Here is a 15,099-nt window from a genome sequence, read left to right as displayed (position 1 = left end):
GTGTGACTAATTTAACTTGAAATGTTAATAAAAACAGGATGGACTGTGAACACAATCCTGTCTTTTTTTTCTTTCTTTCACTGAGGCAGCGACAATCGTGACACATTTCTCCACCACACATTCACAGGTTAGTCTTCATTTTCATCCCTTTTTATTGGAGATTTCCTTATGTAACAAACATATAAACCAATCTCACTTACAGGAGAGATGTGAATGGAACAAGGCATTATACATTCTAATGAATCATTATGATACTAAGACATTCTCATTCTCTTTGATATCATGCCATTGCTGTGGTCAGGCTGCAGGCACTCAAGCTGCATTCGTTGTACGAGCGAGCCTTCTTTCTGCTGGGTCTTTGAAGGGAATGAAGGCGATTGGTTAACGAGGGAGATCAATGAACTTCCAACTATTTATAGACCACTTACATTTAAGGGCGGCCATGTCACAAAACACTCACACAGAAAATGAACAGATGCTTGTTTTTGCTCCCATATCAAGTGATATTAAACCAGTGTGTCATAATCTATTCGAGGTAGCCTGTTCATTTCAGGTAAACATCCAGGTTGACTAGAAAAACGGCATTTTCAGGCACAGCAAGGTTAAGTTAAGGGTCCAAGACCTCACAGTCGTCCCACCAGGCAAAGGCAGCATAACCAGGCCATGCAAACAGGCTGCCACACGCACACATTCATAGTTAAATCTAAGGCATTGTGCAGTTACTTTAGGGAAGATGATCATTTTGTTTGTGATTAAAAAGTATATTTACGAGTGCAGTGCCCGTTCATTCACTGGGTCACTGGATCACTAACTTACTGAGTCACTAACTCACTCACTGGGTCACTAACTAACCGGCTCATTAACTCACTCACTGGGTCACTAACTTACTGAGTCACTAACTCACTCACTGGGTCACTAACTCACCGGCTCATTAACTCATTGAGTGCCAATGACGTCGATCGGCGTCAAATCGAATAGTAACGTAGAGTGCCAATGACGTCGATCGGCGTCAAATGCGTTTTTTGGCGGTGGGACGTGGATCAAAGCCAGATGCATCTCCTGTGAAAGTATGGTGGATGTTGAATGTGTAAAAGCTATTTTACGGACCCATTAGGTGGCGACAGTGCTCTCCAGATTAGAGAAAGGTGAGGAAAAAAACAGAAGCAGCCGTGGGGACACGGAAACCGCATCGGTATGCATCGATATGCATGAAGCATAACGTTAGCTGTGCCTGTAGCAGCCAATCTGCTGCCACAATTGAGCCCCTCCGTGTCCGCTGCGATAGCCCCTCCACATGATTAGTTGTGGAGTTGTTATTATTCTCAGTTGGAAGCGCTGGGAGCCGGTGACAAATACACGCGGAACGCTGTGAAAAAGCTGGGTTTTCAGTGCAGAGCAAACCGCAGCAGAGAGCCACCAGAGACACACCCACGGAGGAGGGGTTTGCAGTAGAGGGGGGTGGGGCACGCAGGGCAGCATACAACACCGACCCAGACAGCAGGCTCGATGGACAGATTGGTTGGCAAACACAAGCTAGAATATCTGATGTCCACCAGCAGTAAATCAAGACCAGCAAGAAAGTGTAGGGTCTGCGCAGCAGGGGCCAGCGCTGCTGGTTGCAGCTAAAAAATATTATTTTGCCAAACAAAATTCCTTTGTTTTCGCTCTTTTATTGAAGGAAATTATTTTTGAGGTGTCACTACATCAGAAAATATTAGCTTCAGAGTCAGTGATGTGCTTGAAATGTTTCATTTCACAAAAGGCTGATTATCTCAGCTTCTAGTCTGAAATGTCTGTTTTTGCTGAAATCAACCTATCTTCTCCTGCTGATAACTAAAGAACGGAAAATGATATCAATAAACTTTTTTTTGCTGATGATACAATAGACTCTCATCGTTCTTTGGGCGTGTTCGGTGTTTACATAGTAATATCACACAATATTCTGTGGGCCTCGAGAAATCACTGAAAACGCTCTGAAACTCTGGCACTGGGAGCGTCCGTTCTCCAAAAGTGGCTGGCACTCAATGAGTTAACTCACTCACTGGGTCACTAACTCACCGGCTCATTAACTCACTCACTGGGTCACTTAAGTGGCCCAATCTCAATGTCCGCACTCACGGACGGTGGAAGGTGGCTGGAGCGGGTATATATACTTGTTTGTAAAATAATCTATTATGCTGTTACACTGTTACAATCATTTGCAAACTGAAACGAATACAAAATATTGTAAAAAAAAAAAAGGAAATGTAAGAGAACAAATCTGAACCGCACAAAGATGAGAAACATGGCTGCACTTGTTGTTGGCGTTGTCAGGGTAACGTGAGAGGTGCTGTCCCATTCCTCTTTATACCATTTTGAGCCCTTGGAGCCTCTCCCACTCAATCACTTACCAGCTGATGTCAATTAAGACTGTGAGGGCTCAGTGCTTAGAGGGACATTGAGATTGAGATCACTGACCCGGCTCACTCATTCACCGGCTCACTAAACTCACTGGGTCACTAACTCACTCACTCACTGGGTCACTAAATCACCTTGCATTGTGGGGGAGGAAGAGGGAGATGACATGCGGCAAGGTCTGGACTGGATTCAAACTCACCTTGTTGCGAATACAGTGTACTCCTTATAGCCCAAGGGATTCATTACAAAATTGAATTACACTGCTCCATCAGGACCTAATGGTTTTGTCTTAGACTTTATTGGTCTCACTGGGCCGGGGCTTCTAATCTCTACTGCAGATTTCTGTTTTAATCTGATCTAAAGGAGCTCTTCTCTTCCCCATTCGTTTGCTTTCCTTTCTAACCATTCTCTGCCCGTCCATAACCCACACATACACTATCGCACATGTACTGTACTATAGGGGCTGCTGTGTGGCCGATCAGTAGTTTTCTCTGCTGATCCAGTCTTCTTCATTGAAGTATCTCCTGCCGCCGTCGAGACTCAGGGCGTTTCTATAGCAATCCAGATTTGCCTGGTAGGATGCGCGGCTTGTGTAGGAGGACCCCAGGCTGGTTTGGTAAGTGTCCTCCTTGCCGTTGTTGGTGATGTACGTCTGATAGAGGTCGGCCTTCACCGTGTGACTTCCGGGCACCGCCAGTCTGGAGTCGTAGAGGTCACTCCTTCCTCCTTCCAGACCGGCCTCGTACATCTCGTGGTCGCCGTAGCGACCGCTGCCGTAGTGCTCGCTCTTTGTCGTGCGACGGCCCAGACTCCTGTCGTACAAGTCCCTCTTTCCCGAGCGACCCAGGCTGGTGTCGTAGAAGTCGCGGGTGCCACGGCGCCCGAGGCTGAGGTCGTGGAGGTCAAAGTTGAGGAAGCAGCTCTCGGTGCTGGCGAGCGTCACGAAGCCGCTCTCCGTGTCCCGACCGCCCAGGTTGTCGTAGTCGCCGGTCGGCGTGTCGGGGGAGGAGCATAAGAAGGAGGTGTTCTTGGTGTGCGGGCGCGTGGCGGCCAAGTCGTCGTCCTTCTGGGAGCGGATGACATTGTAGACGTCGGTGGGAGTTGGGCTGGGGCAGATCAGGCCCGGCTCTGTCTGACACACTTCTGATTTCTGCTCTTTCCTCTTCCTGTCACAGGCACAAAAAACACAGAAACATAAAGAGTAAGATCACTGCTCAAACGTCACCAAAGAATACGGATTGAAACCAGAGTAGATACGTGTTGCTCCATTTAAACATTAGACATAGAGATTTTGATGCCATATTAAGAGATACATTTATAGTTGCTTTTGCTGGTGATAATAAATGTAGTTTTAGTAAAATACCTCTTATCTGACCTTTTAAGTACATATTTTATTTTGGGGTTTCCCTAACGGGCATATTCCAAAATGTTCATAATTTGGATTAGAATAACAATACAATCAATCGTAATTCTTTGTTAGAATAAACCAAATGTCTCTTATAGGTCATAGGTTATGGATAGTCCTAATAAGCAAACTGGCTGGTTCATTAGCAATTACAGTGACTGTTAGGAAGGTTCCCGTGCAGGTGGCTATTTGTGGCGGGGTGGCCTCCAAGGCGTCCAATCCAGGGCCAATCAGGCCGGTCGACCCCCTGGAGCTACCGCCATCATCAGTGATGTATGACATCACAATGGGAACTGCAGGCAGCAACGACCAGATGGTGGGGGGGGGGGGACCCATATATCTCAATGGGCTGACTCACCAAAGGACGGGGCTGCGGCTCTACACTACAGGATTGGGGATTCTAGAGCAGGTACATCGATGTCTGTTCAGATGTGCGTTTACTGCGGTGGTTGAATCCCCGATCCTGTCTGCCTGGGCTGAGCTAGCAGCTAAATGCTAACTATGCTGAATGGGGAGAATGGGAAGATTTCCCCCATGCTGACCCATTGACCACGCGTCTATGATGAGACACCGCCTGAATGTATGATGTCATTGTGCTATTATGACTTCATCCTCATTACTCTCATTGTGATGTCATGGCTGCTCGCTGTTCCCACTGTGATGTCATACTCACTGATGATGTCATTATTCGTGGTAGCCCAGCCCACCCTGCCGCAAATAGGCACCTGCGCGGGAACCTTTCTAACAGTGACAATAATAGTAAATATGCCTCAAGTTTTGAATTCTGAATTGTACGCTTAGCCACACAGAGATTTGTAACCTAGACACTTTTGACCACATTCATGTTTGAGTTACAGCAGCTCACCCTGCTGGAAAAAAAACAGCATATCCACCTTATTTTTGGCGGCCATTTTGCCTTACGTTAACTATGGGTTCTATTTCCGGTGTAACCAATTTAGATAACCCCCAGCCCCCGACAAAAAAATGTCTATGAGGATTTTACCCTTTTACAGCAGAGCCATTCTGCTCTACAGCCGTGTCGTTCGGGTGCTGGGATAACGTAATGCATTGTGGGTAGTCGGCTACTAACTGGCTAATGTTAGCGGCTAGCTATGTTGCATGGCAGTAAAACGCCACCAAATTGATTTAACTTTTAACCATTTCGAGTAACACACATTTCGAGTTTCCATACGGACCTCCAGCGTTGGTTAGTTGTTTATAACGTGACTATATTTATAACTTTTATAACGGACTCCAGCTTCCGGTTTATAATTCGGGTCTGCAGCCAGAGTATAACAAAGGAAATGGCAAGCGGCAACAATGAGTCACGTTAAACCGGACCTTGTACCCACGATTCTTTTTTACAGTGGGGCATTCAAAAATAAGGTGGATACCAGCATGAATTTCTTGCTGGTGTATGCTGTTTTTTTCCCCAACAGGTCACTAATTGTACAGGTTGTGGAAGGAAATATTCAAAAAGTGATTGCTGTAAATCCTTAGCCTCAGTTCAAGTTTGAGTTCGGGGGTAGGTTGTTTATTTTTATTTTGATGGTGTTTGTTAGCTGCTTTGCTGCCTTTCTATTGGATCCTCACCGTCTGGTAAGCAGTTTGAAACAGCAGACTCCGGTCACTGTGAGTAACAGCAGTAGCAGTGGTACGGTGGGAAGGATGATGTAAATCACATTTAGAGCTAAAAGACAGACACAGGAGAAATCTGGCTTTAGTGACTGTAATGCTGCCATGGATGAGACAGCATTTAGATGAGTGTCCTCCTTTTCAGAAGAGGTTTGTAACTGTCAATGTTGGCCAGCCGACCTGTGCTTGTGTCCTGGCTGTGGTCCGTTGGATTCCTTGTTAGCACAGATGTGGGTAGGGCATCTGTAATCAAAGGCATCGATGGTGTTCAGTCTCTCCCACTGCGTATTATGTGCAGTCATTGTCAAACTATCAGAAATGTCTACTCACTCATGCGCTATTACCATTGTTTAATCAATCACACTGAAAACTCTCTACCTGTCTGGGTGGAGTTGGGAGAAGGGGAAGGATCCAGCGGCTTCTCTGCAAAGAAATCACATCCCACACAAGCATCAAATGTACAACGTAAAAAAATAACAATCCAGGAAGTGTTGAGTGAAAGGAGCATTGTAATTGTGTGTGTGGTGGTAGGCTACCTGCAGTGTATTTGCAGATGAAGTCGTTCTTGGTTTGGAACTGTGTGTGTGGTACCTTCAGTGTATTTGCAGATGAAGTAGTTCTTGGTTTTTCACAGTTGTCTGTCTGTGTGTGTGTGTGTGTGTGTGTGTGTGTGTGGTACCCGCAGTGTATTTGCAGATGAAGTTGTTCTTGGTTTCACAGTTGTCGTCGTTCCACTGGAACATGTAGAGTCCACCCAGCCCGGGGGGAGCAGACGGCTGGTGATACATCACCACACACACCTCGTACCCGCAGGATGGCTCATCCCAGTGCCAGTTCCTACACACACACACACACACACACACACACACACACACACAGATGTATACATACACACACACACACACACACACACACACACACACACACACACACACACACACACACACACACACACACACACACAAGCACATATACAGTATCTGTGACTGCAACTCCTTTCCCACAGGCCTCCCCTAACCCAAATGTGCAGCCCCTCTCTTCTTAGACACATTGCTCATCATACAGGGCCATTACCCTAGCCTGGTATACCAGCCCGTCACGTGAACTCACATTTCATTTGGTTCTGCGTGACGGTCTGGCCCCGACACCAGTGGGGGCCGGGTTTAGCAGAAGCTGCAGAGCGGAAGAGCCAATCAGCGACTGCGCTGTGATTGACAGCTCAAGTTGGCCAATCAGGAACGCTACTAGCACTGCACTAACAAAACAATTGAGAAGAGCCTGGTGACGCGAGGTTACAAAACAATAATGGCCGCCTCCTTGCCTGATCGTCTCGAGGAGTAATGTCAGCATTTGTCTAGTTTAAACAGCCATAAAGTGCAGTTATTGCAGAAATAGACTCAAAAACAACAATTAAACAAGTACAGTATCGCCTCAACCGCGGAGTTTCTCGGCTTTTGTTTTTGCCATTCTCCCGAGTGGATTTGGGTTTGACTGTATCCGACCCTGATTGGCTGAAGGAGTTGTCTGTCAAGGCAACTACGCCCGCCCATGCTCCCGCCCCTGCTAAGGACTGGGTGAAGAGTTGGGGCCAGACCGTCACGCAGAACCAAATGAAAAGTGAGTTCACGTGACGGGCTGGTTTACCAGGCTACCATTACCCTGCTAGCCGGGCGCTTCTCGCTCATACTGACCCACGTAGCATTTTCAATGAGACCAGCGCGCCGCTCTCGCATCTAGGTCTCAAAAGAATCCTTACGAGTCAGAAACTTGAAGTGAAGACGCTATCCAATGCGCAACATCCTCTTTTTCTAAATAACAGATGTTGCTGCGTCCAACTTGTTGCATAAAATCCACTTTTATGTATTTTATCTCAAAAGGTCCTTGATGCAGTACCATTCAGGAAGTGTGGGGGGCAGTATGGACAGCGACGCACTGTGTTCACACTACTGCCCCCCACACTTCCTGAATGGTATTGCATTTTACTTTTTGAGATAAAAGACATAAAAGTGAATTTCATGCAACAAGTTGGAAGTGGCAACATCTGTTATTTAGAAGAAGAGGATGTTAGCGTCTTCACTTCAAGTTTCTGGCTCAGGTAAGGATTCTTTTAAGACCTAGATGCGAAAGCGGCGCGCTGGTCTCATTGGAAATGCTACATGGGTCCCCAGGCGCTAATGCTCAGTATGAGCGAGAAGCTCCCGGGTAGCAGGGTAAACAGGGCCAATACTATTGAATTGCAGTCACCACCCACACATTTTTTGTTTTTTTTCTTCTTTCTGATTCCCCCCCCCCATTTTCTCCCCAGTTGTACTTGGCCAATTTTCCCCCTATACTGCCCCGGGCGCTGCGCCATCCTCTGCCGATCTGGGGAGAGCCGTAGACTATAACACCATGCTTCCTCCGACACATGCGCAATTGCCAGCTGCTTTCTTTTCACCTGACAGCGGGGAGCTTCACCGGTCCGGCAGGACGTAGCATGTGGGAGGATCACGCTATTCCCACCAGTTCCCTTCCCCCCCCCCCGAACACTGCGAACAGGCGCCCCGACCGACCAGAGGAGCCACTAGTGCAGTGACCAGGAGGCATACCACAAAATTGTGTAAAGTGTAAAACAAAATTGTAAAGTGTAAAACACATCAGGTCCTCAGTTGAACCTCTTGTCCCACTAAACCAGTAGTTCTCCTACATTTTGGACCCCTTACAAAGAAGCAAAACTTTCAAAATTATGTTATTTCACGAGGGAAAAAAGCGACACCCTGGAGGGTCCCGACCTCCAGCTTGAGAACCCACGACCACATTATTTTATGAGTTTAGAGTTAGACAGTCAGCCCACCTGAATGTAGACTTGCTGCCATCCACCCAGTAGTACTGCGGGGAGCAGTCGGTGCTGCTGTCGTGGTCTCCGTGGTTACGGCGGAGGCCGAGCCAGAAGTCTCCATCAGCGGGGCGGAGCTCGGTGACCAGCTGCTCGATGATCTTCTGCTCAGACGCAGACTCCAAGCTCAGCAGCTCGCCGCCATCACGTCGGCACGCCAGCTCCGCCTCCCCGAAGTTCAGCCGCCGCCGGGGCTCCGAGAAATAAGCCAGCTTGTAGCATGGCCTCCCTTTGCCAATCCTACACACACGTTGACCTGCACGCACGCACGCACGCGCACACACACACACACACACACACACACACACACACACACACACACACACACACACACACACACACACACACACACACACATTCATTATAATTGATTAGAGCTTACTAATTAACCGCCAACTATTTTCTCAATCGATTAATCGTTTAGACTCATTCTTAAGATAAAAAATATATGCAAAAAAACCTCTCGTTCCAGCTTCTTAAATGTGAATATGTTCTGGTTTCTTTAGTCTTCTATGACAGTAAACTGATGATCTTTGGGGTGTGGACTGTTGGTCAGGACAAAGAAGACATTTGAGGATGTCATCTTGAGCTTTGGGGAAAAAGTGATGGAAATATTTCCCCATTTTGTGACATTTTATAGACCAAATGACTAATCGATCAGTCGAGAAAATAATCCACTATCAAAACGAATCGTTAGTTAAAGCCCTATCATTTATAACCTCCTCCTCTTCTTGTCTCCTCTCTCTTCTTCTCCTCTCCTTGTCTCCTGTCCTCTACTCTCTCATCTCCTTGTCTCCTCCTTTCCTGTCCTGGAATGGTGGGACACACAGACCACTCTCCAATTCTAGTAGTGGGATGTGTGTCCACTGACTTCTCAATGTCTTCCCTTGTAATAATATCACGTCAAGTATCAGCTCAATGAGTCCACATTGCATGCAGCCTCAAATGGCAGAAATCGCAGTGTGTGTGCCTTAAGCTTATAGAGAATGATTCTATACATGCTGTCAGAGATGGAGACAGTTCTGGAGAGCGTTCATCATCAGACACATTTTTTCAGAAAGAGTGTGTATAGCCTTACCTCTTGCTTCGAATATATCCGCTTCAGTAAACACAGCCAGCGTAGAGTCAGGTAGACACACCATAAGGAAACCAAACAGAGATACACACAAGTGAATCAGGTGTTTGTCTCTGTGTGTGTGTGTGTGTGTGTGTGTGTGTGTGTGTGTGTGTGTTTCTGTGTGTGTGTGTGTGTGTGTGTGTGTGTGTGTGTGTGCTCGCGCGCGTGTGTGTTCGTGTGTCTGTGTGTTTCTGTGTGTGTGTGTGTGTGTGTTCGTGTGTATGTGTGTGTGTTTCTGTGTGTTTCTGTGTGTGTGTGTGTGTGTATGTGTGTGTGTGTGTGTGTGTGTGTGTTTTCGTGTGTGTGTGTGTGTGTGTGTGTGTGTGTTCGTGTGTGTGTGTGTGTGTGTGTTGGCTTGTTACTCACCTGTAATGAGGCTAGTGGCTGTAGATGGAACAAAGCACAAAAGCAGCAGGTGGCAGAGGATTGCTAGCAGGTCCATCTCTTTCATGTCTGCTATTTCAGTTCATCTTTTCATCGCTCCATCCATTCATCTGTTGTACAGGTTAAACTACCAGAAGCTCAAGAGGTGATAATAGGTGTAACAAAATGTTGTTGATAAAAGAAAACGGTTAAAATTCAAAGAGAAACCCGGAGAAATGGTTTAGAGAGGCAAATCTCCTATTTTCAGCGTGGCTGAAAGAGAGAGTATTGGAAGACAGGAGGAGGAGCAGAAAGAGGAGTGTGTGTGTGTGTGTGTGTTTGGGAGGGGTCTGTAAGACAGGAGGAGGAGGAGACGCTGTGTGTTTGGGAGGGGTCTGTAATCTGTTAAGAGCAGTCTTAATGATTGGGAGAAGAAGAGGCTGCATCGACCGCACGACATCTAATCATGCAAGTGCTTCTCCACGCAAACGCTGACAAGAGGCACATTTCCCTCCTTTATTGCTTTAGCTCGAGGCATCACCATTACAAAAGTGTTACATGAAAATGATCTCCTCTAAGTTGATCACTGGTATTTCACATATTTGTCTCCGGGCCATCTTCAAGTTACAGGGCGCAATATTTCCCCCACTTACATTGTGCCAAAGACAAAGAGAGACACAGAGATAACTCTCAGCTGACATCTCCAAGAAATATGAGCATGAATACATTTTCGTTTTATTTTAAGGTTGTCAGACAGTTAAACTACAAAATACCGACAAAGGGTAAGTGTATCGCATTCTGTTCAACATATTGCTCACAATGCATAATTGTAATCAGTATTTTCATAAATCAGATGAATTTCTGTAGTAGGCCTACAAGCTAACCATATGATGTAACATTCATGTGTTTAGCTACTTTCTAACAAGATGATATTAAATGAATAGTTAAAGTTATAGTTAAATTTTTTAACAATAATATTTAAAATGTATTGGTGATTTTGTATGTTTGTATTTTACCTTTTGTATGTCTTTCAGGTGTGGTTTTCATATAAGCCAGTACAGGTTTCCACCAGACCCTCACACATATAGGCTACTTTTATATTTCATTCGTGTTATCTCTGTGTGTATGAAAATAACTAAAGTAGCCTAATTACCATCTCAACAGCTAACTTTGTACATGTTATTTGTAATTCAGTAAAGTAAAAAAAAAAAAGAAGTGTTACCACCTGATTCAGAAACAAACATCTAAATGAACAAAAATGAAATGCAGTTAGAAATGTACAATAATCATCTGATTATTGTACATTTCTAGTTCTACACACATCTACAGATGAATATTTGATTGTTTACATGAATGTATGATATTTGCATTACACACCAACAAGAAGTGATGAGCGTTGAATGATTAAGATAAATGTGTAACATGATTAACAGGGTGAAGCTGCAAGGCTGTATCAACACTGATGAGTTGGCTACATAATGCAGCACAGTAACAGTCTGATATAATTCAGTAACATAGAAGTTTTATTCTGTCATTTACATAATTTCCCATTCAAGTTTCAGAACCAGAAGAGGCCATGGATGCATGTGCACACACACGCTTCTGAGTATGAATGTAGGAATGAAGCGTGTGTAGGCGAGGCTATGCGCTCTTTAATGGTAGTAATCTCTAAAATGGCCCATAAGGTTGATTTAGGGCTTGCTGAGGCAGATCAGCTAGAGATGAAGCAGCAGGATGCTTCATCAGGAATATGCTGCGCTGAACAGCGAGCGAGGGTGGGGCAGGAATAGGCTAGGCTATACTGTCTGTATAGTGTGTGTGATATCGAGTCCTGTTCTTTCCAACCAGTGGGAATCAGTTTACCTATAAAATATAAATTTCTATCAAAGAGGTTCAGGCTGCAGTGTTTAGCACGTGATGTTGCTGTACACAGCAGATGAGATAAAGAGAAGCATTCGATAAGGGAGGGTCCTGGTTTTAAATTGCCTTGTGTATACAGCATCTGAGACGGACCGGGATTCAGATAGGCTTTCATTCAATTATGCCTCTCTCATTCATCCTCCCTCTCACACACCCCTGTGTGCCTGCATCTCCGTCTGCCCCTTTCATCCTGCTGACCTCCTCTCTCTTTCCCAATTAGTTAAAGGGTACCCACATGAATGCTCTCCTGGGAAACCAGTACATCAGTGACCAAGCCCTAACCCCCCCCCCCCCCCCCTTCCCACACACACACACACACACACACACACACACACACACACACACACACACACACACACACACACACACACACACACACACACATAGTTCACCATCTCAGACTAACCGAAGATATTTGATGTTGAAAATTAATCACAGTTTTTGTATATTGGACCTACTACAGTAGTTAAATGCTGGCAGAGTAATAGTCAGCAGATCATCACACAGCAAAATAATATGGTTTGAAGCCATAAACTTGCGCTGCTGACCACAACAAATCATTTGTAATGGAAGGGCCTTGTTTGTAGGCTATAAAAACGTGGCGATGAATGACAATAAACTTTATTTATATTGGGCCTATATCTCAACGCTGTGCAGAGGCACCACATATCGAGAAGAAAATCTAACTTTCCACAGGGTTCGATTAAAGCGGCCTGAGCTGGCTTGAAGCCAGGTCGATTGTCCGCATTGCGCAGGCCTGCACAGAGGATTGGAAAAATGATCCTCTGAGTTACAGCAGAGGTGGAGGTGGATGGCTCTGTCAGTGGAGCTGCGGGGGGAGGTGGAGCTGCGGGGGAGGTGGATGGCTCTGTCAGTGGAGCTGCGAGGGAGGTGGATGGCTCTGTCAGTGGAGCTGCGGGGGAGGTGGATGGCTCTGTCGGTGGAGCTGCAGGGGAGGTGGATGGCTCTGTCAGTGGAGCTGCGGGGGGAGGTGGAGCTGCGGGGGAGGTGGATGGCTCTGTCAGTGGAGCTGCGAGGGAGGTGGATGGCTCTGTCAGTGGAGCTGCAGGGGGGGGGATGGCTCTGTCAGTGGAGCTGCAGGGGGAGGTGGATGGCTCTGTCAGTGGAGCTTCGGGGGAGGTAGATGGCTCTGTCAGTGGAGCTGCAGGTGGAGGTGGATGGCTCTGTCAGTAGAGCTGCGGGGGAGGTGGATGGCTCTGTCGGTGGAGCTGCAGGTGGAGGTGCATGGCTCTGTCAGTGGAGCTGCGGGGGGAGGTGGATGGCTCTGTCAGTGGAGCTGCGGGGGGAGGTGGATGGCTCTGTCAGTGGAGCTGCAGGGGGAGGTGTATGGCTCTGTCAGTGGAGCTGCGGGGGGAGGTGGATGGCTCTGTCAGTGGAGCTGCGGGGGGAGGTGGATGGCTCTGTCAGTGGAGCTGCGGGGGGAGGTAGATGGCTCTGTCAGTGGAGCTGTGGGGGGAGGCGGATGGCTCTGTCAGTGGAGCTGCGGGGGAGGTAGATGGCTCTGCTGGTCGCCCCTAAAAGTATTTTGATTAAATGTTTTAAGTACAGTAGATGTTTTTTGTCATGAAATTTGGCAAGAAAAGGCAGAATGTGTTATGGCCTGGTTAATCAATTACGAAAATAATGCTACTACGATGCAGAATGGCAAATCACTCAAGTATGCAATAATGCACAGCAAATAGCAAAGATTACATGAAGTGTAGATCTGTGACATGGCTGTTTGCTCTCTTGTCAATCTGATGTAAACATAACCAACATGCTTTTTGTGTCATCTGTTTTAATTCAGTGTTTGCAAACATTACTAATGCATTCCATTACATTACGTCATTTGGCAGACGCTTTTATCCAAAGCGACTTACAATAACACATTTTTGTCAGCAATAGAGCAATCAACTATGCAACACAGTCTATGACAACTACAACTTCTGAAAGGAATAGTGGTACAAGTTTAGTTTAGGTTAGTTTAGATTTTAGGTTAGTTTTTTTTTTAAGAGAGAGAAAGAAGTTAGTTCAAGAAGGGCCCACATGGAGCCTGAAAAGGTAAGTCTTTAGTCTTTTCCGAAAGATCGGCAGTGATTCGGCCGTCGTGACCGAAGGTGGAAGCTCGTTCCACCATTGAGGTGCCAGGGACGAGAAGAGTCGCGAACGGGATGAGCGATTTTTGAGCCCCCGTAGCAGAGGAGGGGCGAGGCGTCCTGCGCTGGTGGAGGAGCGGAGGGAACGGTGAGAGATTTGGAGCCTGACCATAGATTGTAAGTACAGAGGGGCTGTCTGTGTACTGCCCTGTATGCCAGAACCAGTGTAATGCAATAAACTTTTTCCTGTACCATGTTCAATCCTCGTATCAAAAGCTCAATCAGTCTCAGAGGGAAAACGATGTGTTCAGTCCATTAAATCAGCACATAAACAGAGCCAGCAGTGGGGCAGCTGTGCGTCAACATACTGCAGATTAGGGCTTTAGCATATCCTTGTGCTGAAGGATCCTTGAGATGAAGTCTGTTGCTGCTTTGTTAATTAAAGGGGAACTAAGCAAATCAAGAGTCTTAATGTGGCGTTGCCCGGTTGAGCGGGGCTTAGACTGAGTCTGGGTTGGAAAGGGGTTCTTGGTGATGTCATCGGAACCTAAGGTCAGCCACTTGGCAGACCCAACTGCGAAAGTGGGTTTCAACCACTAGAGGGCCACCACACGAAAATTTAGTTTACGCTCAAATGTGGAGATTTTGACCAGAAACCTTCAGCAACACTACTAAAAAGCCACATTGGTTTAAAGCTGAAAAAAAAGGGTTTATTGACCCTTGAAGTTGTGACCTGAATTGAATCTGTATTTGATCTCGCCACAGTCAGTACGTTTACATGCACTTTAAAAAAATCAAATTATTGCGTTAGTCCGCCTAAAACCGGACTTTTGAAATGCATGTAAATATGTTAGCTCGACTGAAATCGAAGTTATAAAGGTCCGACTAACACACCCAGATAATGTGATTGGAAGTCGATTTACTCCTGCATGTATACAGGCTAGTCGGACTGGACCTGGACGAGGCGATCACTGCATGCGCTAACGGTCTTTGACCTGGAAGTCGAACAGCGTGTAAAACTGTTACGTTAGCGGCCAGGGAGCGATTAGCTAAAGCTAAATGTGAAGTTCGTTGATGTAGAGCTAAATCTGTGTCTAGAAAAAATATTTTTTTAATGGAATATCTTAGTTTCAACTGTATTGAGCTCACAAGGGGCAGCTTTGTGACCATCCCTGCATTTGAACGGTTTATCAGCGCTCTCTCTCTCCACATAAACACAACCTCACTCGACCACATAAACACAGAACACAGCAAAACAATGTCCTATCACTAAAATACACACAGGGCGCAG

General features: G+C 46.2%; 1 protein-coding gene across 1 annotated transcript; it reads right to left on the bottom strand.

Moving 5' to 3' along the window:
- Nucleotides 1-2,875: 2,875 nt before the first annotated feature.
- On the bottom strand, nucleotides 2,876-9,871 carry layna (layilin a; the record flags this gene model as incomplete). The annotated part of the gene is made up of 7 exons (XM_083658187.1): nucleotides 2,876-3,563; nucleotides 5,396-5,492; nucleotides 5,816-5,860; nucleotides 6,117-6,274; nucleotides 8,271-8,568; nucleotides 9,391-9,411; nucleotides 9,796-9,871. The coding sequence occupies 7 exons, from the start codon at nucleotides 9,869-9,871 to the stop codon at nucleotides 2,876-2,878; spliced, it is 1,383 nt and encodes a 460-aa protein (XP_083514313.1).
- Between the last annotated feature and the right edge of the window lie 5,228 nt (nucleotides 9,872-15,099).

The sequence above is a fragment of the Poromitra crassiceps genome (genome assembly GCF_964638095.1).
Source record: "Poromitra crassiceps genome assembly, chromosome: 1".
NCBI lineage: Eukaryota > Metazoa > Chordata > Actinopteri > Beryciformes > Melamphaidae > Poromitra > Poromitra crassiceps.
This window is presented reverse-complemented; position numbering and strand designations above follow the sequence as displayed.